We start from the raw sequence: 27,720 nt of genomic DNA on the forward strand, positions 1-27,720 counted from the left end.
GTATTTTTAGTAGAGATGGGGTTTCACCATGTCGCCAGGCTCATCTCAAACTCCTGACCTCAGGTGATCTGCCCTCCTTGGCCTCCCAAAGTGCTGGGATTACAGGCATGAGCCACTGCTCCTGGCTGTAAGTATTATTTCCTATTTAAGATTAAAAGAAAAAAAAAAGCAATCTGAAATGTACAGAAGACACCAGGCTTAATAGCTGTTTTGTTTTAAACCCAGTACATTTATTTGCCCACGAGCCTGGTCTAGTGTTGAAGCTAAGACTTCAAATGTCACCTGTTAGGCTGTGTTAATGGACACCTAGAGCCAGAGGGCAGGGATGGTCCCACAGTCCTTCCTCCTGCTCGAAACACACCAGAGCCACATGTCCAGCTCTGTACCAGGGCAGAGGCTGCTCAGGGTCAGCTGCTCCATTTCTGGCTATTCCAGGACACAGCAACCCACAGAGTGCCTTGTCCTCCCTCTCTCCAACTGGGGAGTATCCCTGCGGTGTCATCTCTGTTTACAGAAGAGATGCCCTGAGCTACTTTCCTTTCCCCACCTCACCTAACTGATCTGGTGTAGCCTAACAGTTCAGGACCTGGGGATTCAGGTGAGACACAGATTAAGTCCCCATAACTGACATTTTCTTCTGAGAAGAAAGCATTCACATTCAAGGGCTTGAGCAGCTGTGAGCCCCACAGCAGCTGAGACGCCACAGTGCATCAAGTACAGGCACATGGCATCTGGGAGCCAGAGCTGCATCCTCTGGCTTGGATGATTTCAGCCTTTCTCCAGGGTCTCACAGCTTACAATCATTCTATAACTGAGGAGTCTGGTGGAAACAGGGGTAGCAAAGAGATCAAAGCAGGCACATGGTCCTCTGGGGCTGGGAACACTCCCTCTTTCTACCTTCCAGCTGCAGGCACATGTACAGGTCTTTTGAGCCTGAGAGATCTAAAGCCTTGGGACCTCTGGATCCGCAGGTGGTCCCTGTTTTGGTGGCTATTGACTGACCAGGGGCTCTTGGGTAAGTTCTGGGGTGGCAGTGGAGGAGGTGATGGGAGGGTGTTACAGGCTCCACAGGCTCTTACAGGGCTCGGGAGCTTATTTAAGGGAACACCTTGATTCTCCATGTCTCATGGGCCAGAGAAGAAAGGCAGCACTGTGGATCTTCTGGGAGGAAAGAAGAGGTGTTGATTTCTGACTCCAGTTTTCCATGATCAGCACAGGCTCTGTCCCACCTCCTCCCTACAGAGCTTCTGGATCCTGGAGGATAGAGAATAGGCTAAATTGCACAGGCCAGCTCCAGTCCATTGGCACGGCTGCCTAGAACATGGCTGTGATGATCCCAAAGCTCACCAGCAGAGAACCCTCTGGGGTGCTAGGGGTGTCTGCCAGGGTGCTGCAGGGAAAGGGGAGCATGTATGTAGATGTAGAAAGAATCTCTGCCTTCCCCTCCCCTAAAGAACATATAACATGGCCATGCAGAAAAGCACTCATGACACTCATGAAAGGAGCTGCTGACCTCAGGGAAGTGTATCATTGAAATGGGGGCTGAGCAACGCGTCAGAAGAGTGGGGATGAGGGATCATCCTCCAGCCCCTTCCCAACTCTCTTCTGGAGCCATAAGCGACAACACTGTCTATGAAAAAGCTGAGGCCTGAAGCAGAAGTGGTGAAAAATCCCAGCTACTGCAGGCCTATGCCCAGTGGTTCTCAAAGTGTTGTCCCCAGTCTAGCAGCATCAGTGTCACCTGAAAACTTGTTAGACATCCAGGTTCTCAGTTGTTACCCAGCTCTAGTAGATGGGAAACTCGGGGGGCAGGACCAGCTATCTGTGTTTAACAAGCCCCATAGGTGACTGATGTAGGCTTGAGTGAGGACCTCAGCCAAAAGGAAGAAGGCTCCTACTGTGGCTGTTTGCTGATGGTCTTCGCAGAGCCTGCTCTCTTTGAGCTTCCTGAGAGAGCGATGCTACCCTCGCTTAGGTGAGCACTCCAGATCCATGGGGCCTCATGCTCTGTCACTGGTCTGGCTTCCGCTCATGTACACATTTGCAGTCTTGATGGTGGCTTAGGATCTGCTTCCAACAAGTCTGCCAAATGTAGTCGGTAACACAGGGGGACCCTCCAAATGTGCATTGCTTTCTGTCAGTCTCAGGAAACCCATTCCCTTCCCAGCCTATCTCAGAAACGGAGAGCAGTGGCTCAGTGGCCTCTGGCTCTGACACGGCCCCTTGATGGGCCCACAGTGGCCCCTCTGCCCTTGGCTCTGATGGCTTCCCAACAGATGTTCCTCTTCACATGTAGTCCTAATAACTCAATCAGTTTAAAAACGAAAAAACTAAAAAAGCAAACCATGCTCATTGCAAATTATACTGAAATGAAACACAGATAAAATGCAGTAATTTCCTTATCCCATAGCCCTCCTCTCCCTAAATCCTCTATCACCCCACGCCCTGCTCCTGCCCTAGCGAGCCAAAGTTCTTGCTGTCTTGATGATTTGCAATTCTCTGCATGACTCTGCCTCTTGGGTTTGTTTAATTAGAAATAGGCTGGGAAGTGCTTCCTATGCTCTGGCATGTTAATTGCTTATCAGAGAAGGAGAAGGGGTGACAGCATTTGGTGATGGAAATTTCCGCTCTCCCCATCTCAGGGTTTGTCTCCATGGTTCTCTCCCACCCCTCTCCTTGCCTCCTGCACTCTGCCTCCCTCCCTTCCTCACTCTGGTCATTGTCACAGCCACAGAGACTCTTGGGGGCCAGAAGCAGGCCCAGGGGCCAGAATTCAAACTGAAAAGGAAAAACTGTCCCCTCTTTCACCCTGTCCCTTTTCTTGTCCATCTTCTCATATCCCAGCTGGTCGCCATGCCCAGCTGGCTCCGAGGAGATTCCAGAGCAGAGCTCCTTAACTGCACTCAGTACTCAGAGGATTATTTTCCTTTCATTCCTTTCCCCAGTATTATTGTTATTATTTACTTTTATTTTTTACAAAACAGGAGAAAAGAGTGAATCGGGTTGGGGGAGGTGACACATTTCTCCACAAAGGTACAAAATTGCCTATAGAAAGTCAGCTTCGGAATGCCGAGCCCGGGCTGCTGAGATGAGGCGTTCCTGGGCATCCCTCTCCCAAATGTCCTTCGGATCTGGCTGCGGTCACTCCCACATTGAGGGCAGCCTCCCCGAGGTGAGATGGAGAGGCCTCCTTTAGCCCTTGCCCAGGAGGCACAAGAGCAAGCGACTGAGACTGTACAGAGAAAGAGAAGAGGAAGGGGTGCAGCCCGGGGACACAGGCGGGGGACAGCCAAGCCAGGCCCAGGAGCCTCTGGGTAGGGAGAAGATGGGGAGGCAGGAGGCTCTAGCCAGAGTCCCTCCTGTTCCTTGGAGATGTTCCTCAAAATGGCAGCAGAGGTGCCCCTAGGAGGTAAGGACAACTTTGTGGAGGCCGCAGAAGCACCCCCAGGGCCATAAAGCCCCATCTGTCTTGGCCCAGCTGCCAGGCCTCAAGCACGTGGGTCCATGTCCCTTTCCTGGCAGGGCATCTGACCCAGACTGCTTCTCTTTTGGTAAAAAGTAGTCCTAGTGGTTTCTCTACTGCTGAGAACAGGCTGAGCTTCAAGAATTTTGAGACAATGGTGGTGACAGTGTCTCCCCTTCTGAGGAGCTGGGCAGCTTCCTCCCTGGATTCCAGGGCAGGACGAGGGGAGCAGACACAACCCGGACAGAAGGGGCACTCCAGCCCCAGAAAGCCCAGGCTGGAGGGAGAGGCCGCCTCCCACCCACCCCCTTCCTGGGTTGGCCTGTGCCAAGGTGGGCCGCTAGCCCAGCTGCCAGGAGGAGGACAGCGAGAGCCAGGATGGCAATGAGCCCAGGACGGTCCCCTAAGGCTCTGTGGCAAGAAGTGGCCTCTTTGGTCCTGGCCCATACACAAGCCAACTGGGTGTGGGCATCAGCAAAGGCCACTTGCAGGCAGGCCCAGTACTCCGTGGCCTGAAGGAGGCGGGTAATGTTGTAGCTGTGGGTTCCCCGAGGCAGGCGGGCCAGAGCTGTGGCCCCCTGACCCCGGAGGGAGGAGGCGCTGGACCAGGTGAGGTTGGTGGACACTGTGTTGGGTGGGGTGACCCAAGATAGCAGGATGTGATAGGGGTGGGTCTCCTGCACCCGGAGCTCCAGCCCCCGTCCTTCGTCCCTGCCTGGCTGGAGGAGAGCACGGCCCACAACCACACTAACCGTCTTAGTGTCAGCCCCCACCAGGTTCTGGGCCACACAGGTGTACAGCCCTGCCTCTTCCGCTGTCACCCTCCGCAGCTCCAGGGTCCCCTCGGGGTACACCCGGTACCTCCTGCCTGCATGGGCAGGTGTCAGTCGAAACCCGGCTGGAGTGACCCAGTAGATCTCGGGTTCGGGTTCGGCCAGTGCCCGGCAATGCAGCACCATGCTCTCTCCGCTGGCTACTTGGAGGCTTGGGGGGAAGCTTCGGGGGGAGATGAGGGGCAAACAGTGGTCCGTCATCTCCCGGAAGGGCACCTCACGGACTGGGCGGCGCTGGAGGTCCGGAGGCTCCGCGCATAGGGTGGATTGCGGCTCGATGAAGCGGACACGGGTGCCCGTGGCATTGGCCCAGCGGATGACACAGTCACAGCGGATGGGGTTGCCGTGGAGACCTACCTCCTGCAGGTTGGGCAGGGACTCCACCGTCTGCTGGTGCAAGGCACTGAGAGCGTTGTTGTTGAGCATGAGGGTCTCCATCTGGGGCAGGTGGTGGAAGGCGCGGGGGTGGATGAAGGACAGCCGTGGGTTATTGGTGATGTCCAGCTTGGTCAGCTCGGGGAGGTTCACCAGGGCGAACTTGTCGATGGAGACCAGCTCCTCCATGTTGTTCAGCCCCAGCTCCTTGAGGTGCAGCATGTTGGCAAAGTCCCCCGGCCCTACTCGCTGGAGCGGGTTCTTGTTGAGGTCTAGGAACTTGAGCCCGGGCACCTGTTCCAGTGCCCGCCTGGGCACCCGGGCCAGCTGGTTGTCGTAGAAGGAGAGGCTCTCCAGGCTTTGCAGCCCCTCCAGGGCATAGTCGGAGATCTCCCGCAGGTTCATGCCTGCTAGCACCAGGCTACGCAGGTTGGCCAGGGGCCGAAAGTTCATGTCCAGGATGGCATCTACCTTGTTGCCGCCAATCATGAGTATCTCCAAGTTGGGCAGCATTTCGAACCAGCGGCTGTCAATGGCCCTCAGCAGGTTGGAGTTGAGGTGCAGCCTCAGCAAGTTGCTGAGGCCGGAAAAGGCCCTGGGGGCAATGCGGTAGAGCTGGTTGTGGTTGAGATAGAGTTCCTGTAGGCTGGCCAGCCCTGCAAAGCTGTGGTCCTCCAGCCGGGTCAGCTGGTTCTCCTCTAGGTGCAGGCTCAGCAGCTGGGGCAGGGCATGGAAATCACAGTCGCGGGCATCCGAAAAGCTGTTCTGGGAGAGGTCCAGCTCTGTGAGATTGGCCAGGTAGCCCAGCTCACTCTGGTCCACACGGACAATGCTGTTGCTCTGCAGGAGCAGGGTCTGTGTGCCTGCGGGGAGCGCTGGGGGGACCGCCGTCAGGAATAGGTCATTGCAGTCCACAGTGGTAGCCTCACGGTAGGATGAGCGGGGCGTATACCAGGGCCGGATCTGGCAGGCACACTGAGGGGGGCAGGGCACACGCCAGGGTACCACGGGCACAGCGGCAGTGGCACCAGCCACCCAAGCTAGCAAGAGGGGGGCCACGAGGAGCCTCATGGTGGAGCTGCAGGGCAGGGGACCATTCACGAGAAGAGTCTGGAGTCCTGCTCTTCGTGTTTTGCAGGGTAAGGGTCAGCAACCCTGCCAGGGCCCAAGGAACCACCCTCCCAGAGCAGTCATTCTACACCAGGTGTCACTTCTTGCCCTCCTGGATATGGCTTGTCTTCCTTGTCCACTGGGGCTGGGCCTGCTCACTCATTGCCAGGCCCCATCAGGGGCAGCCCTGGAAGAAGAGGATGCAGAGTTAAGGAGGTTGCAGAGAAGCAGTATCTACCCCTCCTCCCATGTTTGTTTGTTTGTTTAAAACAGAGTCTCATTCTGTCACCCAGGCTGGAGTGCAGTGGCACACTCAGCTCACTGCATCCTCCGCCTCCTGGATTCAAGCGATTCTCTTGGCTCAGCCTCCCAAATAGCTGGGATTACAGGCATGTGACACCACCCCTGGCTAACTTTTGTATTTTTAGTAGAGACGGAGTTTCTCCATGTGGGCCAGGCTGGTCTTGAACTCCTGACCTCAAGTGATCTGCCCACCTCAGTCTCCCAAAGTGCTGGGATTACAGGTGTGAGTTACTGCGCCTGGCCCCTCCCGTATTTTTTGACTCAACAAGCCAAAAGAGCTGCAGAGGTCATGGCCAGGACCGTCCTCAAGGCTTTAGTGTCCTTTTCTATGACCTGCTCACAGAGCAAGTGACTGTGAGTCTTCAGTGAAGGAGAGGAAGGTGTGTGTGTGTGTGTGTGTGTGTGTGCACATGCATGTGTGTGTTTGAGAGGCAAGGAGAGTGGATGGGCTGAAATTATTGTTATCTTCAGAGTCCTTCTGAGCCCAGAGAGATGTAAGGTAGGTTCTCTAACCTTTCTTACCTCTTTCCTCCCAGCCTCCTTGGCTCACTGGGTAAATGGAAGATAAAATGATAAGTTTCCAGAAATTCCTCTGGCAGTGTAAGTGGGAGGTGGGTGAGGATTGGTGGAAATAAGTACAACAGCTTCTAAAACCTGGGATGGGCTCCCCAGGACTCTAGAGGTGAAAGGCAGCAGACCTGATCCACACCCAGGCAGGCTGGGGTGTTCTGCTGCCTAGGATCCTCCGGGTGGGGATACTGCTGTGGTGTTTGCCAACTTCCTCACCCCGGAGGCAGGAGGTTTTCTCCTTTCCCAACAGCCTGGCAGAGTTGCCCAGCAGGAGGCAGTGGAGTTAAGAAGCCTGGGTCTGAGCTCCTCAGCTGTGCAGGTAAGGCCTTCTGTGACCCGGCCCCTTCACCTGGCTTCTCTTGTCACCACCCCACTTACCCACTGCACACAAACCTGAGGTTACCGTGACATGCCACCCTTCTGATGTCTCCTCCTCATTGTCTTCCAGACAACTCCTACTTGTTCTTCAACGCTCAACTTTAACTTCAGTCACCACCTGCAGAAAGCTTCTCCAAAACCTCCCCACCTGGCTAAGGGGCTGGCTTTATGCTCTTAAAGTACTCAAGCTTCCTACTGTCACAGTTCTCACCACACCATGGGAAAACACCTCTAACTAGAGACCTGTCTTGCCTCTTGTGCCTGTAGTACAGGATGGGTGCCCAGTGTGTGTTGATTGTATGAATCAATCTCTGTGACTCCAGAGCTCCTTTCCCCAGGAGATTGGACATCACCCCTCCAATCGAGAATCTGAGCCACTGCTGTTTCCTCCATCCTGAGTGTGAGGAACCTATCCAGTTTCTCTCTTAGATCCCAGGGCCATGGAGGCAAGTATAGCCTTGGCCTAGAACCAAAGATGGAAACAAAAAGGGGCCAGACTATGTTGCCGTCTTAAGCCTGTTCTGACTCCTGAGTGGGAATCTGATTCCAGGTAAGTTTTTAGCTACAAGTGTCAAGGAAATGCACAAACACTTACTGAGCACCCACCATTGCTCAGGACTCTTCAAAGACTCTGAATGTCTTTTTTCACATGACCCTCATAACAGGTATATGAGATAAGCACTCATACCTCCAGTTTGCAGATTAAGAGACTGAGGTCCAGAAGAGGTTAAAGAACTTGGCTCAAGTCACATAGCTGGCGAGCAGCAAGATACAAGAATCAACTCAAGTCCAGGGGGCTGTGTGCCGTTTACACTTCACATCTGTGCTCCCAGGTCTGTCTGGTCTGACTCTGCCCTGGGCTTCTGGAGGGTCTGGGATGTACTGACTGCCAAAGTTGCAGGCCATGTGCCTGTTCTTGTCCCCTGGGGTGATGACTCCTTACCAGGCAGCTGCAAAAAGCTTGGAGCTATGTCTCCTGCCACTATCCAGGCAGGTGCCTCTCAGTGGGCCAGAGGGGTTCTTCACCTATCTCATCCTGCTTCCAGGATGCTAGGGCTTGGGAGGGGAGTAGTTGGAGGCAGGGTCCCCTTCCCTGAGCAGGAACACAGCAAGCCTATTTACATTTGACTACTTCCCACTTTCCCCTGCAGCTATTTCTGAAGGTGGGAAAAACAACCGTGACTTAAAAGGCATAGAGGTTTTGCGTAGGGGTGTGTGTGCACTGACACGTAAAACTCAAGGTAAACAAACACACGTGCACACATGCCTGCATGCCTGCATACATGTCCAAGGGGAACCCAGCTACCCAAGCCAGTGTATGGGGGTCAGGAAGTGGGGAGGGAATTTTGTGGTGTTCTATGTGGGTGGAAAGGAAGGAGGGAACAAGCTGAGTCTCCGAGAGGTCCCTGTTGTGGAACTGGATCTATGGCCAGTAGTCGTGCCACACTTACATACCAGAGACCACTGACTGCCACCTAGACCTGCTGTGAGAGAGCAGACCCATCAGCAAATAGATCAGGACCCAGATCTCAGCCCTACCACTCACTACCCAAGCACCTGAGGCAAAGCTACTTGACTGCTCTGAGCAACCATTTCCTGTATTACATTAGCTTGTCACTGGAATTAAATGAGCGTGTTGCACACAGAAAGAACTGGACAAATGTTAGCTCCCTTCTAGCTCCAGTCATCCCTCAGGGTTAGGAGGTTCTCCAGCTATAGGGCTTCTTAGGGGACAGTAGAAGTTGGCTCCCAGGGCTCAATAAGTTAGCAAGTGCCATGCTAATTGGGGAGGCAGGTTCAAAAACACAAAACAACTAGGAGAGCCCAAGACATTTCCCAAGTGGAGAGAAGGGTGAGGGCTGGAGGAGGTGGAGAGGGGTCTTCAGCTGGGCCCCAGCATCTCCCTGACTTTTAGACCCTACCTGAGTCCAGTTTCCCTTCTTCATCAACACTTGGTTCTAAGCGCTCAGTCAGTGCTCAACTGCACTGAGGGGATCAAGGAACCATTTAAAACTTAATTGAAACCCTCCAGGCACTTGCCTTTCCCCTCCACCCGAGACTGTTGCCCCTTCCTTCCCTCCCCTGGTTGGGCTGGGTGGAGGAGGCAGAGGTTGTGGCTCCTGGGCTAGGAGCCTGGGGCTGGGCCTTAGGATCCAGAGGCAGTGACTTGAAGACTCATGCTCACACGGCACCTCTGACCCCAAGGCTTGGCAAAGGCCCAGGCAAGTCCACCCCCTCACTGCTGAGCATGCAGCCCTTTCCGGGATGCAGCTCAGAGCTGCCCACTCACCTGCCATCACCATCTAAGGCTGCCTTGCACATGGCCCGCTCATGCAGGCTGATCAGCAGTTTCTATCGGGGAGCTGCAGAGAAAGCTAACTGTCTTTCATCTGTAATCTCCAGGGGTGATCAGGAGTTCAGACTGTCACATGTATACTTTCCCCAACTCGATTCCAAGCGGCCTGAGGCAGGGGCCATATCTTACATGCTTTTTGTGTCCTCAGAGCACCAAGTGTAGGATTGAGCATGTAGCGGGTGCTTGAGAGTGGCTATAGTGAAATGCGTAGAGAACACGCATTGCATTTAATCCCCCCAACAACCCTGTGTGTAGGCAAGAAGGGATTATTTAGCCCCATTTTGCCAGGGAGGCAACTGAGAGAAACATGAAGTGATTCATCAGAGGTTGCACAGCTTCTATGCAGTGGGGTCAGGATTCAAACCCAGGGTCTTTGACTCTACAGCCTGCCTCACCAGCCCAGCCAACGCAGATCAGCGCCTGTTTTACAGGAGCAGAGGGCAAGGCTGCCTCAGTTGCAAATCCCTTCAGAGAAAACCTGGGTCCTCAGGTCCTCCGCCCCACCTGCCCCCTGCTGGGCCCCTCAGCTCCTGTTCCTTGACTCCTGCCTAGAACGACCCCCTTGGGGGACAGTGTGGGGAAGGACACTGTTCCTGTGTGTGTGTGGCTGGGCCTGGAACCACAGGAACAAACAGAGCCAGCTGCTGCACACAAACCTCAGCCTGCCTTCTGAATGGGGGTTGTGGGCTGCTTTTTGCGCAGTGACTGCTGGCCAGCTGTGGGCCTCAGTGACAGCAGACAAAAGTCCTAGAGCTGTATTCCAAGAAGCAGGGTTGGTTGCCCACTCCAAGGGCAAGTTTCTCTCTTGGAAGGGCTGGTGCTGCAAACCCTGTCAGGCCTATGTCCTCCAGGCTGTTTCTGTGGATTTAGCAGAAACTGTGGAATTAATCCGCTACGCTCCTGATTAAACTAAGACCTTTGGCAAAGGTCTGAAGGAAGAGTTTTGGAGAAGCTGTTGGTGCTTTCTCCCTTCCCTGCTTCTCAGGCCCGGGCCCCAGCACAGCTCCAGTGCTCCTGACTGGTATTGGTGGACACAGAGTCTCCTCTCCTCTCCTCCTCCCTCCTCTCCCTGGCGGTTCCCTGCCCAGCCCCCTGGGAGCTGAGGGTCCGGAGGGAGGGTGGCAGGCGGTGATCGATTGCCTGGCCTTGGCTGCTTCAGTGCCAGGACATCCCTCTCCCCCCAAAGCTGTGGAGACAGATGGGCGGCATAATTGAGTGTAGCGTTGATAAACTCCAGCCTCCTCACCAGCAGATAAGTGCTAGGTGGGAGGGATGCTGAGGGTGAGGAAGGCCAGTCCTCCATCTGCATACCTGGCCTCCAGCTCCTCCTGGGAGGTGAGCCTGGCCCCTCACTCCCACTTCCCATTTAATCACACATAACCAGAACCTCAGAGCTGGAGGAAACCTCAGAGCTGGAGGAGACCTCAGCCTCAGCGTTTATCTGCTCTTCCAGAGTCTAATTCCATAAATAACTTATGTGAAGGAGGAGTGGTGGGGCGTGAGCCTGGCTCTGCTGCTCACTGTGTGACCTTGGGCAAAGTACTTAATCTTTCGAGCCCCAAATCCCCGAGCTGGGAAATGGGGATAATGCCTGCATCCCTTCTGGAACTGCTGTGAGGAGTATGGGATGTAAGGTGCACGAAGTGCCTGTTAGTTCCCTCCATTGCTTCCCAGCATTGTGGCCTCTCCTTTCATCTTATCATGCATTGGGTTGGCGCAAAAGTAATTGCGGTTTTGGCCATTACTTTTAATACTAATACCTAATACTTCTCACTTCTCAATTTTTGTAATAAACTTTAAAAAATATTGTTGAGGCATAACATATGTACAGGAGAGTACATAAATGTCCCTGATCCCAACATGCATAGGTACAAGTGCAACCACCACCCAAATCAAGACATACACATTCCCAGCACTCCAAAAGCTTCCTAGGTACGTGCCCCTTCCCAGTCAATATCCAGCCCCAACCTGGAGCTAACCACCATCCCAACTTCTATCGCCACCAAGCAGTTTCATCTGGAAAACCCAGAATTCCCCTTCGTTTTCCACGACAAGTTGGGACCAGGGTCTTTGGAATTAGGTTACTCTGGCATTAAGGAACTTTAAATCCACTTCATTCCTCCTCCTACTTCAAAGTGGGCTATAGCTTCTCCGTCTCAGGTTTAACCTGTGATCTCCAGGAAGAGAGGCTGATTCTTCTCTCTCTTTCTAGAGTTCCCATATCTAAAAATTGCTCTCAGCTTTGGGGCTCAGCTCTGGGCAGCATCCTCATGGCCTGGGCCTGGGAGTGCCATGCTACCTTGAGGGAGGATGATGTGGGTGACCTCCTGGCCCCTGTGCCCCCTAGGCCTTCTCATCACAGAGTTCCAGGACACTAGGCAAGAGGATGGATTGGGGGTGGCCAGGAAAGAGGGGCCCAGACCTGCACTAACCACCCGTCCCCTGGGCCACTCTACTCGGCAGTCTCAGAGGCTCCTCCCATTCTGCTTGTCCTAAACACAACATCTCCTCCCACCATCTAGCTGTGCTGCATTGTTCCCATTGCCATCAGCACCATCGTCCACCAAAGGCTGGAAATGCCCATCCTCTTCATCTGCCCTCTCCCACCTCATACCCCTCACCAAAATGCTCACACTTAACCTTCTCTTTCCACTTCTGGCCTTGTCCCATACGGTGGCCTCTTTCTTTCAGGCTCTCCTGCTCACCCGAGTGAGCCACACTTCCCTCACTGCCTCTCATTCCCAGACACGCTGCACTCTGGCTATTTTTCCTTCCACAACTCGGGCCTCTCACTCTGCCTGCCACGCCCTTCCCCAACTTCAACTCTTCAACTTCTCTTCTGCTGTGAAAACCCATCCCAAATGCCACCTCCCCTGTGACGCTTTCCCTTAGAGAAGAGTGGTTCCTCCCACAGCTGCCCCCGAGACTCTCTGAACAAACCACAGTGGCAGCTTCCTCACTGTTAGGCCGTGAGTCTGTCTTCCTAACCAGGCTGAGAGCTGCTCGAGGGATGGATGGTTTGTTATGGATTTTTGTGTCCCTAGAGCCTAGTGTCATGCACTTTCCCTTGCAGGACTGAGGGGTACTCTGCCGGGAACTGTGAATCACAACCCATTAGTAGGTCATGAAAACAATTTAACGTGGGTCACGATCTACATTAAAAAAATGATAGAGAATATCAGACTGCATTGTATGCAGCCAGACTAAGCATTGTTTTGAGATGCTCCCCCTGCTATTTTATACACACACATTTGTGCACTGGGACATGATACAAGGCTTTTTCTTTTCTTTCTTTCTTTTTTTTTTTTTTTTTGCCTTGGGCTGTAGCTATAAAAGCTTGAAAACCATTACCCTGAGAATCTCTCTTTTGGGAAAATGAGTCCCTTCAACTCTAGTTGACACCACTGGGATGCTAACAGAAAGCAAAGTCTCAGAGGAAAGATGTGGCATTCCTGAGTGTCTTCCATGTACCAGGACTTCTATTTGCTAGCCACTTTATATTCCTCATCCCATCCTTCTGCGAGGGACATACTTTCCAGATGAGAAACCTAAGCTCCACAAAGCTAAGGGGCCGGACTGAGGTCCCACAGCGAGCGTGTAGAGGAGCCAGGATCTGAACCCCATCACCAGCCCTTGCCAGTTCCATGATTTCGGTGCCAGCGCTCACCTGACCTCCAGGGCTGTCATGGTGGGAAGGGACTGGAGGGCATCTGCTGGGCAAAGGTGAGGCTTCTTTTTTCATACTTGCCCTCCCCTCCTTTCTGGGATGAGAGGGATCAGGGTTCCAGGAAATCCCCCTTGTTGGGCCTGGGAGGGGAGGGACTGTCCCCAGGCAGGAATCTCTGTCTTCCCAGGTCTCCTGGCTGGCCCAAGCAGAGAGTGTTAGAGCTCTGCTGCCTGGAAGGCAGCCTGCCTCATTATTTCTTAATTAGGAGTGGAAGGTGCCAGTAGGTAGCACAGAGTCATTGCTGTCTGCGTGCACTGCACCAAAAAAGCCTGCAGGGGAGCCGAGCCAGCCTGCTGGGGGCACGGAGGCAGCTCCAGGCTGCATCTCACTGCCACTTGCTGCCAGGCTTTTGCTGATCCTCAGAGGAAACTTTTCTGACCCCCTGCACCATCTCCTGGGCTCCCATGATGCCCTAGTGTGCCTCCATCCTAAACTGGCTGGCTGGTTGTCTCCCCGACCAGACTGTGAGCTCCTCTGAGGCAGGAACTGTACTCCAAGTTGCCAGTTCTTCCAACAGTCTAGACACAGTGGTAGCTCAGAGAATATCAGGAGAAGGAAAGAAAGAGGGAGGGAGGGAAGAAGATAAAGGCAAGGCAGGCAAGGCAAGTGGGGAGGGGGCTGGCTGTCTCAGAGCTCAGGTGGCTCCATTGCCTATGGGGTGGGCAGTATCTGGGCTCAGACCCTCTGCCTCCTTCCTTCCTGACAGGAAGGAGACAAGCATCATCCCAGAGCCTGTGTTCCCTGGGCAATACCCGGGTCACTACAGGCATGGCCTCTTCAGCCCTTCCTTGGTCACTGGCCCCCAGGTGAAGAGGGCATTCTTCTCTGACTCAAGTTCTTGCCTCTGGATTTGCCATGCTCCTATGACAGTCTTCACCCTTCTGAAGCTCTTTCCGGCTCCCCTTCCAGAAATCCCGCAGGTTCCACCGACCTCTCTGAGAGCATAGGCGAGTGGTTGAACGGCGGGCTTTAGAGACAGTGTGGCACCAGAGTCCTATGCTGGCTGTGTGATCCTGAACCTCCTCACTGAGATTCTCATCTGCAAGATGGAGACAGACCTGCCTCATAGCGAGGGGGAATCTGAAAAAGATGTCTAGAGAGTGCCTGGTGCTCATTAGAGTTTCCGGCCCTTTTTATCCACTTTGATTTCTTAGAGGCACATTTCCCTGGCAGGGCTTCGAGACCACCTTTGTACTAGGCCAGCATCAGGCTGGCCTATCAGGGTACTCAGTCTCTTAGGTGGGCAGCCTCTTCCTTGGAACCTTCCCAGTGCAGGTGACACTCCTTCCTAACAGAGCTGCCCTGTCTGATGTCAACTATAAGCACTCCCTGCAGTCTCCAACCGGGATCCTAGTTCTAGTCGTCAGGACGGCTCTAGGACTCAGTTCATTTAAAGATCACTGGTGTTGGACACAACGCTCACCCAATAAACAACTCAGCACCAGCTCCTCCTGGCTTAGGGGAGCAGCTTCTCTGCTTCCCCACATGCTCTCCAGAAGGGTCGAGAGTGCCCCTCCCCTACCAGAAGAATTCTAAATGTCCCAGCTGATGGCTTCCCATAGACGTTCCATGCTGGCCACAGTTGCAAGCCTCAGATGGGCAGCCAAGCCCAGTGCTGACCCATGAGCTTCTCCACCTCTCTGCATCAGGAGTCAGGTCGGGGTGCTGAACAGACCCTGCGGCATGGCTCCTCCAGCAGTCTGGGCCCCAAGACATCCCTTTAGCCCCAGTGGATCCCTGGAACAGAGGCAAGGGCACGGGGGAAGGGGAAGGAAGACTCAAGAGCAATACAAGAGATAGTCTCTCCTGTCCCATGCCTTCGCACATGCAGGGACCTTGCCCACAAGTCCCCTTCCTCACCTGTGTATCTGGGGAATTCCTTTCCATCTCTGAAGTCACAGTTTATGCTGTACCCCTGTGTGGTCTTCCCTGACGACCAGGCTCCACCACCAACTCAAAATAATCAGTCCCTTGCTCCTTCCTCCACCCTCAAGAATCCACATCCGCAAAGAAAATGTGCTATGTATACACTGACATGATTTGGCTGTGTGCCCACCCAAATCTCCTCTTGAACTGTACCCCCATAATTCCCACATGTTGTGGGAGGGACCCGTGGGAGATAATTTGAATCATGGGGGCAGTTTCCCCCATACTGTTCTCGTGGGAATAAGTGTCACAAGATCTGATGGTTTTATCAGGGGTTTCTGCTTTTGCATCTTCCTCATTTTCTCTTGCCGCCACCATGTAAGAAGTGCCTTTCACCTCCTGCCATGATTCTGAGGCCTCCCCAGTCATGTGGACCTATAAGTCCAATTAAACCTCTTTTTCTTCCCAGTCTCAGGTATGTCTTTATCAGCAGTGTGAAAACAAACTAATATATGCACCATGGAATACTACACAGGCATCAAAAGAACATGGCCTTTGCAGCAGTGTAGGTGGAGCTGGAGGCCATTGTCCTAAGCAAATTCACGCAGGAACAGAAAACCAAATACCACATCTTCTCATCTATGAGTGGGAGTTAAGTATTGAGCACATATGGACATAAATATAGGACCAGCAGACACTGAGGACTACTACAGCATGTGTGTGTGGGGGGTTAAAAACCTACGTATCAGGTATATGCTCACTACCAGGGTGACAGGAGCCATACTCCAAACCCCAGCATCACGCAATATTCCTGAGTAACAAATCTGCACATGGATCCCCCTGTACATAAAATAAAAGTTGAAATAAAAAAAATTCACATCAAATATGACGCTCATCTTCTCTCTCTCAGACTGCGAGCTGCTTGAGGACAGGGACAGTGGCTTTATGGCCCTGGATGAATATAGGGAAGCACCACTGCTTTCGAGGTGAATGAGGCCTTAGTTAAGGAGGTTTGGGTTTCCTGCCTCCAAGTGTCAGAGGTACTGAGGAAAGGACCCTCAGGGCAGGGTCAGGTGGGGGTGAGTGAGACCTGGTCAGAGGTGCTGGGCTCTGGTGGCTGAGGAGAAAGGGAGGCAGAGAATGGGGAGCAGCCCAGTTAAACATGGAGAAAGGCCAAGCCCCTTCTAACGGAAAAGGAAAATGAAATCAGAATGAAAATTGATGAGGCGGAGAGAAAAGGAGACTCATTTCATCAGCAGGTTTGCCAGACGAAGCTCTAGATAAATCAAGCCGTGGAAGGAGTCCTGGTCTCGGGGGCGCTGCCTGCTCCCTCTGTCAGCTGTCCAGGAAGCCTGGAGATAAATGGCTGCAGCTGAGGCCCCGAGGCGGGTTTGTCTTTCCTTCCCACTAACCGCAAGACAATGGCTTGCCATCCTGGCCACCTCCTCCAATGCCCTGGCCATTCCCTCTCCCAGGCCTTCTCCTGTGCCCCTCCTCAGTCCCACAGACCTCTCCCTGGGCAGTCCTCTGCACCCCGCCTTGCCAGGGCAGGCCAGTGGACAGTGTTTCTCAGAGACTGCTTCCTGCCTTCCACCCCTCACTCATCTCCAAAGCCAGATGGGGGAAGCAGAGCTGGTAGACGCAGCATGGGACAGGGCTGGCTCCACTCCCGGCTTGGGGACAGACTTTGGATGGTGTCTTCTTCCTTCTCTAGGCCTTGGGTTTCTCATCTGCAAAATGAGGGGGTTGGGCTAGAGCAGCAGTTCTCATACTGTAGTCCATGGACCAGTAGAATTCACATCACCTGGAAACTTGCTAGAAATGCCGGTTCCTTGGCCCACCCAAGACCTCCAGAATCAGAAACCCTGAGGGTGGGCCCTAGTCACCTGTGTTTGAACAAGCCGTGCAGGTGGTTCTGATGTACGCTGAAGTTTGAGGATTGCTGGCTAGCTAATCTCTAACCTCCTCTCCAGCTCAGATTAGAATTCTACAAACCAAGAAGAGTGATGCCTAGAGTGTTCAATCTAATATATATATATACATGTGTATATGATGAGCTGCTTATACGCTGACAGATTAGGGTGGGTATTCAAGACTTCCCTCACCTCCTCTGTCCTGGCCACAAGGGAACTCTTATCCATTGAGCATGAACTAGAGCCCTGACCTTATCCCAGGCACTGTAAGTATGTGAGGGCTGCAAATACAAAGTTATGGGGGAGGGCAGGTGGGGATTCACAGGTTAGAAAGAAAACCAAACCAGTCCACTAGAGGATGATAAAAGTTGTCACACAGCAAGGGCAGCAGGGCACAAGCTAGGGAAGACGGCATGATTCTACCTTGTATAGGAAGTTAGACAAACATTCAGAGGAATTTACTAAAAATCACTGTACACTAAAAATGGCTGAATTTGATGGTATGCAAATTATACTTCAATAAAGCCATTGGAAAATCCACAGGGGTAGTGTTGCTGGAATCCACAGGCCAGTAATGCACAGATAGGAGGCACTAGGAGCAAAGGTCCCGAGATTCAAACATATGAGGTGAGTTCCAAGCAGTGAGTGGCTCCCCTTGGGGCCTGAGAGTGTGGGTGACGTGATGAAGATGGCGGAGCAGCACGCCAGAGGCGGAATGGTCTGGACACAATAGCCAGGCAGAGGCCAACCAAAGGAGGCATATAAGGCAGTAACCAGCTGGGCACAGGGGCTCACGCCTGTGATCTCAGTGCTTTGGGAGGCCAAGGGAGGCTCATTTGAGTCCAGGAGTTTGAGACCAGCCTGGCCAACACAGTGAAACCCTGCCTCTTCCAAAAAAACAACACACACACACACACACACACACACACACACACACAAAACACTTATGTGGGTGTGGTGGCTCATACCTGTAGTTCTAGCTACTGGGGAGGCTGGGGTGAGAAGATCGCTTGAGCCCAGGAGTTCAAGGTTGCAGTCAGCTATGACTACACAACTGTACTACAGCCTGGGCAACAGAGCAAGACCCTGTCTCTAACAATAAAAGCAAACTCAAACCCAAACAAACAAAAGGCAATAGCTACAACAGCCATCAATAATAATAGGTCGTTCAGATCAAATGCACCTTGCAATGAAAATTATTCCATATTGGCCGGGTGTGGTGGCTCACACCTAAATCCCAGCACTTTGGGAGGCCAAGGTGGGCAGATCACTTGAGGTTAGGAGTTTGAGACCAGCCTGGCAACAAGGTGAAACCCCGACTCTACTAAAAATACAAAAATTAGTGGGCCTGGTGGCATGCACCTGTAATCCCAGCTTCTCAGGAGGCTAAGGCAAGAGAATCACTTGAACCCGGGGGGTGGAGGTTGCAGTGAGCTGAGATCGTGCCACTGCATTCCAACGTGGGTGACAGAGTGAGACTCTGTCTCAAAAAAAAAAATTCTTCTGTATTCACAATCCTATGTTGCTATGGTCTGAATATATCCCACAAAATCCATGTACTGGAAACTTATTCCCCAGTGCAACAGTGTTGGGAGGTGGGGCCTTTTTGGATGTGTTTAGGTCATGAAGAAATAAATTACTATTGTAAAAAGGCTTGACAGAGAGAATTTTTTTTGTCTGTACCTTCTGCCATATGAGGACGCAGCATTTGAGGCACCATCTTGAAAGCAGAGAGTAGCCCTCACCAGATGCTGGCACTTTGTCTTGGACTTCCCAGCCTCCAGAACTGTAAGAAATAAATTTCTGTTCTTTATGAATTACCCATTCTGTGGTATTCTGTTAGAGCAGCACAAATGGACTACAATGTATGTGATTCTCACGGTAGCCCTCTGAAGTCAAAGGGGCCATTATCCTCATTTTAGTGGAAAGAAGATAAGTGACTTGTCCAAGTTCACACCTAAACAAGTAACGAGGCTGAGGCTAGAAGATACAGTATGCTTCCAAGTCCAGTCTTTATTTTTCCAGTGAGAGGGCAATGATGCTAATGGTAGTCATTGACTGAGCACTGGTTAGTAGCCAGGCCTTGGGCTAGGTGCCTCACCAGAGGGATTGTGTTGAATGCTCACAGTAACACTGTGATGTGGAAATTACCAGCCCCACTTCTCAGATGTGAGAGGGAAGGTACCCAGCCCGGAACATTCAGTTGGTAAAGCCAGGACTCAAACTTGCTTCTGGCTGGCCCTAACACCTGTGCTCTAAACCCCAACCCCACATCACCCTCCTCCAGCCCCCGCTGCCCAGCTCTCCTTCCACTTCCTCAAGCCTGGAATAGAATGAGGAGATTTCCAGTTGACTTATTCAAGCTCCGTTGGGCCTGGGCCAAGCCAAGAGAAAGAAACTGGCCCCTGGCCTAAGCTCAGCAGCCCTTCTTCAAGAGAAGGCCCTTTCCAATCTGGCAGAGGCTTCCTCTCCTCCACACCCATCCATGCCTTCTGAGCCCAGTGCACCCGCTGTGGGAGCAGTGGCTCCCAGGGCCTCCAAGCCTGTGGAAGGAAATGCTTCCATCTGTGATCAATAACAGGCATAATTCAATGACTGCGGCAAGTACAAAAGAGTGTAGGTTAAATCAATATTTAGAAGCTTTGAAATTAAACTAATTAAGAGCAAGCCTTAATGATTTTTACTGTCTGGGAATAAAAAAGACAAAAAGCCCACCAATATTTCTTGATTTTACTTTAGTAGCTTGTAATAATTTGGGAAGAGCAGAAAATGAAAAGTGCTCTCAGCCAGCCCTACATCCTGAATTGCAGGGGAGGGAAGCACCTGGTCTTTGGGAATAGAAGACGTGGAGGAGAGAACGAATGGGATGGAGCCCACTGTGCAAACAGCATGTTGTAAAAGGCCCTTGGCTTGGAAGTCAGGGACTGTTATGGGTTGAAGTGTGTTCCTCAGAAAGATATATTGAAGTCCTAACCCCCAGTACCAGTAAAGATGACCTTATTTGGAAATAGTGTCTGAAGATGTAATCACCTGATGATGAGGCTATTATGGAAGGCCCTAATTCAATATGACTGGTATCCTTATAAGAAAAAAAAAAAAGCCATGTGAAGACAGAGGCACACAGGAAGGTGCCATGTGCCATGGAGACAGATGGAAGTGCTGCAGCTGTGAGCCAAGGAACACCACCAATTGATGGCCACCACCAGAAAGCAGGAAGAGGCAAGAAAGAATCCTCCTCTACAGGTTTCAGAGCGAGGATGGTCCTGCTGACACCTTGACTTTGAACTTCCAGCCTCCAAATCTGCAAGACAATACATTTATGTTGTTTCAAGCCATCCCAGTAACATAGGCACCCTGAGTTCTAGTTCCCACTCTGCTGCTTTCTAATTGTGCAAGTTTGGGCAAGATGCTTTATCTCTATGAGCCTCAGTTTTCTCTACTGAAAAATGGGAATAAGACTAGTACCATCTCTTTTTTACAGAGATGTACAGCTAAAATGAAACTATGAGTGTGAAATACGCATGGTGAACTGAGAAGTACTATACAGATGTGACCTAGGCTCACTGCATAGTGGGAAAAATCTGGGAAGGGATTCAGGAGCCATTGGTCAGGTGGGCAGGAAGTTTCCTGCCTACTCACAGGACCATTCTAAAGATCCGATCAGATCACAGGTGTGAGTTCACTCTGTTTTGTTAGAGATATATGCATAAAAGGTGTTTTTGTTGTTCTCAACAATGATCTTATTTGCTGACTACCGAACCCTAGTTTTCTCATCTGTAAAATAAAAGCGTTGAACAATATTATTTTAAAGGTATTTTCCAGCATTATTCTCTGGGCTTATATATATTTACATATAAGTAAATATTAATATATAAATATTTTAAATGTAATGTGTCTTGGCAGCTCCAACCTTGTTCTCATCCTTAAACCTCTCTCCGCAGCCCACTGCAATTCAGAGAGGGTGTCATCCCAGCTCGTGGAGAGAGGTCAGGACTACTCTGGAGCCTTGCTCACCTCTGTTCCTTGCTGCAGGGGTTAAGGGAGAGAGAACCACAGCAGTTGTCCAGTCCTCTCTTGAGTGTACCAGGCATGAAGGGAACAGGAAACCATGCAGGCAGCAAATATAATCTCTATCGATCACGAGATGGCTGGCATCCCAAGTCCGGCTGGCTCCCAGAACTGTTCATCTTAAATAAATGTTCCTAATGACCCACTCGTACTTAACACCAGAGCTCTGTCTTAAAGTGCAGTGGAAAAGGGCAGCTGAGCAAGGAGCTGCTGCTGCTGTGCTGAGCCTCTTCCTTAGCTGCAGGGGTAGAATGTTCTCAGGTGGTCTCAGAATTTTGGAAGGAGCTGTACCTTGCAGCAGTGAGAATTCCAAATGGAAGGACCAACCTTCCTGCCATGTGACAACCAACATTCTTTCCAGACAAGTATCACTGCACAGAATGAGCATCTGTTGGCACATCGCCCTCACAGGGACAGGCAATGGCAGCAGCATCACCAGGATGACCATCTCATTATCACAACGCCATCGTGAGATTTACCTCCACCATCACTACGGTCCGCCCACCTGCAGCTGGCCATCTCTGTTAATGTCACCAGCCCCATCTTTGCCGTATGAATCCCCTGCTCGCTGCCATGACCACACTCACTTAACACCTTCCACGAGCATCATCATTCTCCTCCAGCCACTGTCACAGTCCTGGTCATCATAGCTACCCTGATCACCATCAGAACATGCATATGGCCTCATTGCTGTGATGTGTACAGAACCTGAAACAGACGCAGCTTCTGTAATCAGGAAATACACATTGAATAATGAGACCCCCAATGATGCTAACATGAAAATAAGTGGATTCACATGCACACAGAGGGGCACACTCAAAGAAGGATGACCATGGACATACAAATGACAATCATTTGCATCCTGTTATCTCCGTTCTTCAACTCTGGCTGCACCATAGAATTACACGGGGATCTTTTAAAATATACGAATGCTGGCCAGGCTCATACCTGTAATCCTAACACTTTGGAAGGCCAAGGCAGGAGGATTGCTTGAGCCCAGGAGTTTGAGACCAGCCTGGGCAACATAGTGATCTGAAAGACTTAGGGGCATCTGCACAGAGCAGAGCTGGCCAACTGGTCTTTCTGTGGGCAGTGGGCTACAAGGTGCATGCCTGTAGTCCTAGCTATTCAGGAGGCTGAGATAGGAGGATTCCTTGAGCCCAGGAGGTCAAGGCTGCAGTAAGCCATGATCGCACGACTGCACTCCAGCCTGGGAGACAGAGAGTGACTCTGTCTTTTAGAATAAATAAAATAAAATATGTTGATGACTACTTCCCACTCTAGACCAATTAAATCAATCTCTGAGGTATAGGATCCACACATGTTGTTAAAAAAAAAAACTTCCCAGGATTTCTTTGTAAATTTTATATTTAAAAAAAAACATTGTAAGCAAAAATTGAACCCCATAGTTGTTGATACTGAAATATTTAGGGAAAAGTGTACTGATGTCTGTAATTTACTTTGAAATGCACCAAAATTAAGATGGATTGATAGAGGAATGGATAGATGGAGAGAGATGTGATAAGGCATGTCTAATAAAAAGGTTAATGGTAGAGTCTAGGTGGCGGGTAGATGATTGCTCACTGCAAAATTCCCTTGACTTTGCTGTATGTTGGAATTTTTCATAATAAAGTATTGGGGGGAAAATCCCCAAATGGTTTGAATGTGAAGCCAGGACTGAGAACTATTACTTCTGAAGGAAAAATCCATAAAGCAAATGAGCTTCTCTTTCCTCTACCGTCCACATGTGAAAGAACATTCCTACTTTCTCATCAAAGCAGTCAGATCTAGCCCAATGCTTCCCCGCCCTTCTCAAGCCAGGGCACATATAGACGAGAGTAATTGTACAGTGTACTGGGGAGAGGGTAGTGGCTGCTGGCAGCCAGAGGGAGCGGCTTGGGGAGACGCTTGGCTGCCCCAGGCCCCACAGGGCTGCCCTGAGTGCCAAGGGCTGTGCCTGACGCCCACTGTCCACAGCCAGACCAGCTGACCAGCTCTGCTCTGTGCAGATGCTCCTGAGTCTCCCAGTTCTAAAACACAGCTCAGCATTCTTAGCAAGGATTAAATCCTTTCCCAGACCAGAGTCTGCCTACTGCAGCATGTGACGTGTGTGTGTGTGTGTGTGTGTGTGTGTGTGTGTGTATGTCTGGGGGCAGTCACTGAGAGGGTGGTAGAGAGGACTCTGCGGGAAGGCCCCGACCCCCGGGCCTCATCTGTATGCTCCTCCACACCCCGCTCACCCTGTGGGGGAGTGCCATGGCAACACCGTGCTCTTTAAACACAGGAGTTTGTGCTGCCATCGCAAAGCAGCATTAGGCAATTTAATTAAGGAGCTGGCAGCAGACAAACTTTGTGAGTTAAAGGCATTTTATTAAATCCCATTGTATTATGCAGCTCAGTTCCCCCAGGAGCTGCGGAGCTGGGGGAGGACAGAGGAGAATGTGCTAGGGTTTTCTTTTCCTTTCCTTGCTTTTCTTCTGGTCTCCCTCCTGCTTTGTGAAAGCATTCACTGAGTGTAGGGGGACCCCAACAGTGATTGCCTGCTCTCCTCCCCACCTCCCCTACCCTGAGCATCAGGCCTTGGCATGACGCCTGCAGGCAGAGGCCTGGGGAATATAATCACCAGCGCTCATCTCACGCATTACTGTTCGCAGAGCCCGAGCGCTGTCGTGGTGATCTGGGGCCAGGCCTCCGACCTGCTTTAGTGTTCACAACAGGACTCAGCTCTGCACTTTTGTGCACCATTTCATTGAATTCCCCCACACCGTTGGAGGCAGAACAACTGGCACCCCTATTTTACAGGCAAGGAAACTGAGGCCTACAAAGGTGAAGTAACTTGCCCAAGGTCTTCTAAGTAGTACATAGCGAGGAAGCAATCCTAGACTTGCCAAGAGGTCATGTGGAGATCTTTAGGGCCCCATGATGCCTAATCTGTGCTAAGTGAAGCAGGGCTTCAGGGCTTTAGGGCTCTCAGTGAAATCCCAGACCGAAGAAGCTATCTATCTGCCTGGCTAGTGGGACGCCACCCCCAGGCTCCTGCTCTCAGGCTGGGGAAGGGTTGTTGGGTTCCGTAAGCCTGCTGAATGACCCTGCCCTAAGATGGCCATCCCCTGGCAGGGCAGCCTCAGCTCCCACCTTTGGAAGTCCTTCCCCTGTTTGCAAGTGGTGGCACGGCCCCCTGGGTAGCTCTGGAGAGGGCCACAGGCCTCCAGGAGGCTCCTGGCCATAAGGGCCCGCTCAACCTCCTTAGCTGGTCAGCCTGGCTTGATGGAGAGAACCCAGGCTTAGGAGCCCAGAGCTGTGCATTCCAGTGCCAGGTCTCCACTGAGCAAGGGGTGACACGTCTTTTACTCTACAAAGATTCATTGAGCCCAATCCTGTGCACAGGATCACAGAGATGAGTAAGACAAGGTGCTGCCCTCCAGACATGTACAGAGGAACATCCTCCTGGGCTCAGTTTCCTCAATTCTAAAATGGGAGTAGTGGCCGGGCATGGTGGCTCATTCCTATAATCCCAGCACTTTGGGAGGCCGAGTTGGTAGGATCTCTTGAGGCCAGGAGTTCAAGACCAGCCTGGGCAACATAGTGAGACCCCATCTCTATAACAACTTTTTTTTTTTTTAATTAGCCTGTTGTGGTGGTGCACACCTGTAGTCCTGGCTACTTGAGAGGCTAAGGCAGGAAGATTGCTTGAGCCCCGGAGGTGAGGCTGCAGTGAGCTAAGAATGCACCATTGCACTCCAGGCTTGGGTGACAGATGGCACTGTCTCTAAAGTAAGCAAGTAAATAAATAAATAAATACAATTTAGTTAACAACATATGCCTTGTATAGCTAAAATAGATGCCATAAAATTAGCTAATTTCATTAAGGGCTTACTCTCTGCCAGGCCCTTACCATTCACTATCTCTTTTAATCCTCATAAAAGTCTATTATATTATTATCCCCATTGTGCCGATGAGAAAACTGAGGTTAAAAGAAGTTAAGCCTCCTCCTGCCCAAGATCATACAGTTAGTAAGAAGCAAGAATCCATGCTCTTAACAAATCATATTATGATTTTACACACGTACATACATATGTGTATATATTATATAATTATATATAAACAACAGCTTTGAAATATAATTCATATACCATAAATTCACAATCACATCATATTTGAAAAGTAAATTAAATAGCTGGATGTGCCATGGTCTTAGTCCATTTGGGCGGCTATAACAAAATATTATAAACCAGGTAGTTTATAAACAACAAAAATTTATTGTTCACGGTTCTGGAGGCTGGGAAGTCCAAGATCAAGGAGCTGGCATATTTGGTGTCTGGTGAAGGCCTGCTTCCTGGTTGATGGATGGAGGGCCATCTTCTCATTGTGTCCTCACATGGCAAGAAGGGAGAGGGAGCTCTCTGGGGTCTCTTTGATAAGGACACTAATCCCGCTCAGGTGGGCTCCACCCTCATGAGCTTACCTCCTGAAGGCCCTGCCTTGTAACACCATCACACTGAGGGGTTAAGATTCAACATAGAAACTTTGGGGAGACACAAACATTCAGACCATAGTGGCCACCAAACATAAGGATGCATTATTATCAGATAGAAGAAACAGGTTTCTGAAAGTGGGACTTCTCCTCCTGGAAGAGCGTTCAGGGGCTGTAGCAAGTGGAGTCTATGGAACAGGCTATGCAGTTCCTTCCGAGGAGACTGTGAGGCCTGGCTCCTCTCTCCCTTCTCCACCTCTTTTCTTGACTCTTCTGTCTCTTCTCTACCCATTCCCCATGCTTGCTTTCCATCCATCACCATCTTTTCTGACCCCATGAGGCCCTGAAGTTTCCACGGGGTTCTGGGGTCTCCTCTACCCATCTCCACTCCCTTGCCCCACCTGGCAGAGACTGAGCAGCCATGAGGTGACACCTTCAGAAGCCTCCAGATGGATGGATGTGTGGAGCAGGCTAGGGAGGACAGAGCTGGCTGCAGGGGAAGCCAAAAGGCTAACTCAAGACCACACAGTTCCACACCATTACCGTCCAAGTCTCCCAGGAAAACAGCGGCATTTGAGGGTTTGGCATTAAGACAGTTAATCTGAATCTAAATCCAGGAGTTCTAATAACAGCTCTAGCACTTACCAGGGTTAAAAAAGAAAAAGAAAGAAAGAAAAAAAAACCACCATGACAAATAGACCCAGGGAAGGCCATGAAGAGAGTTCTCATGCTTGGATGCCTGATAACAAAAACTATCAAAAAGATTGCAAAAGCCATAATATTGCACAAAGACCATTGAAACCTTACACAAAAAATATTTCTGCAAGGACATCTGTCCACAGCTAGCTATCCAACCTCAGACTGGTGTCACCCTTGTTATTGATCTTTGTAGCCAAGGATAATTATTTCAAAACAATTATGTAATCCTCCTCATCTTTTCTTTTAAAAATCTTTGTCTTATTTTACCTTCCTGAATACACACATGTAGTTTACTATGGCATGCGGATTCCCAGTGCAATGCTCTATTCCCAAATAAATATCTTCTTCTTTTGCAGAGCCTCTCTGTTCATTATTTAGGTTGACACCAGCTATAGGACAATCTCACCGACTCCAGTTTCTTTTCATCTATAAAATGGGGATAAAAATATCTGCCTTGAATTTTAATAGGCACCATTTATCAAATGCTAACTATGTGTCGGGCCTTTCACAAAGCTTTAAAAAAATTTTAATCCACACAACAACCCTACGAGAGTAATATTACATTTACTGATGGTGAAATGGAGGCTCAGAGAAGTTAAGCAACTGACCCAAGGTCACACAGCTAGTACATGTATTAACAGAAGCCACAATGTAAGTCCAGTGCTGTGTGATGCTGAAGCTCTCACTTTTCACCACCACACCAACTACCTGGCTGTGAGGGAGCCTACGGGATGATGCATGTGAAAGTGTTTGTAAGCGGAAAACTCCAGAACAACTAAAGCACAGGTCTTCCCCCACCCCTTCACATGGTTCTACTATAGCTCAGTCAGTTTTCTCCCAGTGAGGTAGGAACAAGGGCCAAATCCACTCTCTAATGCTGCAGGAGCTATGCACCCTCCCATCTGCAGCCAGGGCTGCAGGTGTGTAAGTGTGTGTGTGTTGTGTATCTGTGTGCATGAGTGCACATGTGTATTAGGGGAGGTGGCAGGCAGAGGGGTGCAGTGGCAGACCAGGTAAAGCAGCTTGGAGGGGAGCAGATTTGGAGGCTGTATTAGCCAGTGCTCTTGCTCTCCTGGGCACAAGGCCTGGATGGTGCCAGCTCATTTTCACAGCCATTTTCCCAGGGAATTAACAGGGGGAACATTCTCTCCTGTAATAATGATAAAAATAATAATAATTAACATGGCTGTAACTTATATTTCTCTAGCACCTCTCTCCCCAGACCTCAAAACTTTGGGCAAACAGCGAATCTACTGGCTTTATAGTCACACCCCTGGGACTGGGAAGCCTTAGGTACTGCCAGATTTTCTGTCTTCTCCAGCTGGAAGACAGGTGCAGGTGTACGTGGGACTGACCTGTGCCAGGAGCTATCCTTTGAGTGCCACTAGCAGAGGGGTGAAACGACCCCAGGCACCCTGTCTCCTGGCTCTGCACTCCCATCAGCCCTCACCTTTGGGTCCATCCTGTGACCAGGAATAGCAGGATAGGCAAGGGAGGGAAAGAGCTGCCAGCTCTCTTTGCCAAACTTTCAAACAGTCCCCAATCCATCCTCTATGCCCCACCACACAGCTGGCTCTGCCTCAGG

The 27,720-nt window shown here is 50.9% G+C and overlaps 1 protein-coding gene across 3 annotated transcripts in view; it reads right to left on the reverse strand.

The window, feature by feature from the left end:
* Positions 1 to 202: 202 nt before the first annotated feature.
* LOC105484801 (leucine rich repeat neuronal 2) overlaps positions 203 to 27,720 on the reverse strand; it is a 79,166-nt gene continuing 51,648 nt past the window's right edge. For 2 of the 3 annotated variants that reach the window (XM_071078856.1, XM_071078855.1), the window contains exons 2-3: positions 18,578 to 18,680; positions 203 to 5,968 (exon numbers count right to left, since the gene is read on the reverse strand). In XM_071078856.1, coding sequence (XP_070934957.1) covers positions 3,601 to 5,742 — 2,142 coding nt within the window. In that variant the 5' untranslated portion in view covers positions 5,743 to 5,968; positions 18,578 to 18,680 and the 3' untranslated portion in view covers positions 203 to 3,600. The remainder of the gene's footprint in view (positions 5,969 to 18,577; positions 18,681 to 27,720) is intronic. The other variant, XM_011746774.3, reaches the window with a different exon arrangement.

Source organism: Macaca nemestrina, chromosome 1 (genome assembly GCF_043159975.1).
Source record: "Macaca nemestrina isolate mMacNem1 chromosome 1, mMacNem.hap1, whole genome shotgun sequence".
NCBI lineage: Eukaryota > Metazoa > Chordata > Mammalia > Primates > Cercopithecidae > Macaca > Macaca nemestrina.